Source organism: Raphanus sativus, unplaced genomic scaffold, assembly GCF_000801105.2.
Source record: "Raphanus sativus cultivar WK10039 unplaced genomic scaffold, ASM80110v3 Scaffold1052, whole genome shotgun sequence".
Taxonomy (NCBI): domain Eukaryota; kingdom Viridiplantae; phylum Streptophyta; class Magnoliopsida; order Brassicales; family Brassicaceae; genus Raphanus; species Raphanus sativus.
The window spans coordinates 8,429-10,222 of NW_026616366.1; the positions used below are offsets into that span (position 1 = coordinate 8,429).

The 1,794-nt window shown below is 48.8% G+C and overlaps 1 protein-coding gene across 1 annotated transcript; it reads left to right on the forward strand.

The window, feature by feature from the left end:
- Window positions 1–287: 287 nt before the first annotated feature.
- Window positions 288–839, forward strand: LOC130503602 (cold shock domain-containing protein 3-like). The gene has a single exon (XM_056998223.1). It carries the CDS (start codon window positions 288–290, stop codon window positions 837–839), a length of 552 nt encoding a protein of 183 aa, XP_056854203.1.
- Window positions 840–1,794: the final 955 nt, after the last annotated feature.

Consider the following 1,794-nt stretch of genomic DNA (forward strand, 5'->3'; position numbering starts at 1 on the left):
AATGAATTGAAAATGACATAGAAATTATTGGACTTAAACCGGCTGAATTACACTTAGACATTTAGGTAAGTACTTGGACTGGTTGGATCATGGGATCCAGGTTCGGGTTTTACAAGTTGGTATCAGAGCATGCTTGATTCTAGGCTGTTGGGTTAGGGGCAGGTCATCACACATCCGGCTGAGTCTCTTGACATGTTTGGTTTATGTTTTTATTTGCTTATTTTTGATGTTGTTTGAGGTTTAGAAAGTTTCTGTCAAGACTAACATTTGGTTTGTGTTTGGTTTTGATGTGTCCTAAGGGAACAAGGAAGCGGTCTCGGAAAGCTAAGGATGGGGCTGGGGTGTCTGGCGCTGGAGATGCATCAGTACCTAACCCAAATGTGGAGTTGACGGTTCCACCCATGGGTCGGACCGGAGACACTGTCCTGACTGAAATCCAAGTTAACCAGACTGAGGTTCAGCTGGATGGTGCGGATGGGCAGCTGAATGAGACCGTGAGGCAGCTCGAGGGAGCTGGAAGTCAGCTAGGTGCAGCTGCTGGGCAGCACCAGGATGATCCGGATGGAGAGGCTGAGGGCGCTTGCACTCGTTGTGGTAAGATGGGACACTTTGCTCGAGAGTGCCCAAATGTGGGAGGTGACCGGACTTGCCATACTTGTGGCCTTAAGGGTCATCTCAAGAAGGACTGTCCAAAGCAAGCTGATGGACAGAACAAGAACAGGAGTGGGGGTAGCAGGCCGGACCAGAACCGGGGTCAGACCTCAACTCCAAGGGTGTATGAGCTGTCCAAGGATGTGGAAGAGACAGGGCCATTCAAAGCAATCACTGGTAACTTCTAAAACTCATATCTTTTTATTTTTTAGAACATGCATGGTACGGAACCTAGAATGGTTAGGAACTTAGATGGGGTCTTTGTAGGGACCTTATGTATTGGTGGTGTGGACACACATGTCCTATTTGATACTGGAGCCTCACATAGTTTTGTGAGTCCATAGATGATTGGGAAAGGATTGTTTTGTATTGGTTCAGGGGATGATCCTGGGGTTGTGGTTGGGGCCGGAGGCCAAAGGATGCAATCACAAGGCCTGGTAAGGGATATCCCAGTTATGATACAAGGGAGGGCATTGCCTGTGGATCTTGTAGTGGTTAGCCTTAAGAATCATGAAGTGATCTTAGGGATGGATTGGCTTGGAAAGAATCGGGCCACCTTGGATTGTCACCGAGGAAGGGTGCAGTTTGAGAGTGGGTGTGGACCCCCGATCAGGTTCCAAGGTATCCGACCAACCTCGGGTAGCTTAGTGGTCTCAGCGGTCCAAGTGGAAAGTATGCTGAGGAATGGTTGTGAGGCCTGGTTGGCGACCATTAGCACTAAGGAGGTTGTGGGGGGTGGTAGCCCGGACGGGATTCGGTTGGTTCAAGAGTTTAGTGATGTATTTCGGGCGCTTCAGGGTGTGCCTCCTGATAGGGCTGACCCGTTCATGATCGAACTTGAACCTGGAACGGTCCCAATGTCCAAAAGTCCGTACCGGATGGCACCAGCTGAGATGGCTGAGTTAAAGAAACAACTTGAAGAGTTGTTGGATAAGGGGTTTATACGCCCAAGTGTGTCCCCATGGGGAGCACCAGTCCTCTTTGTCAAAAAGAAGGATGGGAGTTTCAGATTGTGCATTGATTATAGGGGGCTGAACAGGGTTACTATCAAGAATAAGTACCCTTTGCCCAGGATTGATGAGTTGCTAGATCAGTTGAGAGGAGCCAAGTGGTTCTCAAAAATTGATTTAGCATCAGGCTATC

Excerpts from the sequence above, each read along its gene's own strand:
- LOC130503602 (XM_056998223.1), top strand. The coding sequence starts at position 288 with ATGTGTCCTAAGGGAACAAGGAAGCGGTCTCGGAAAGCTAAGGATGGG.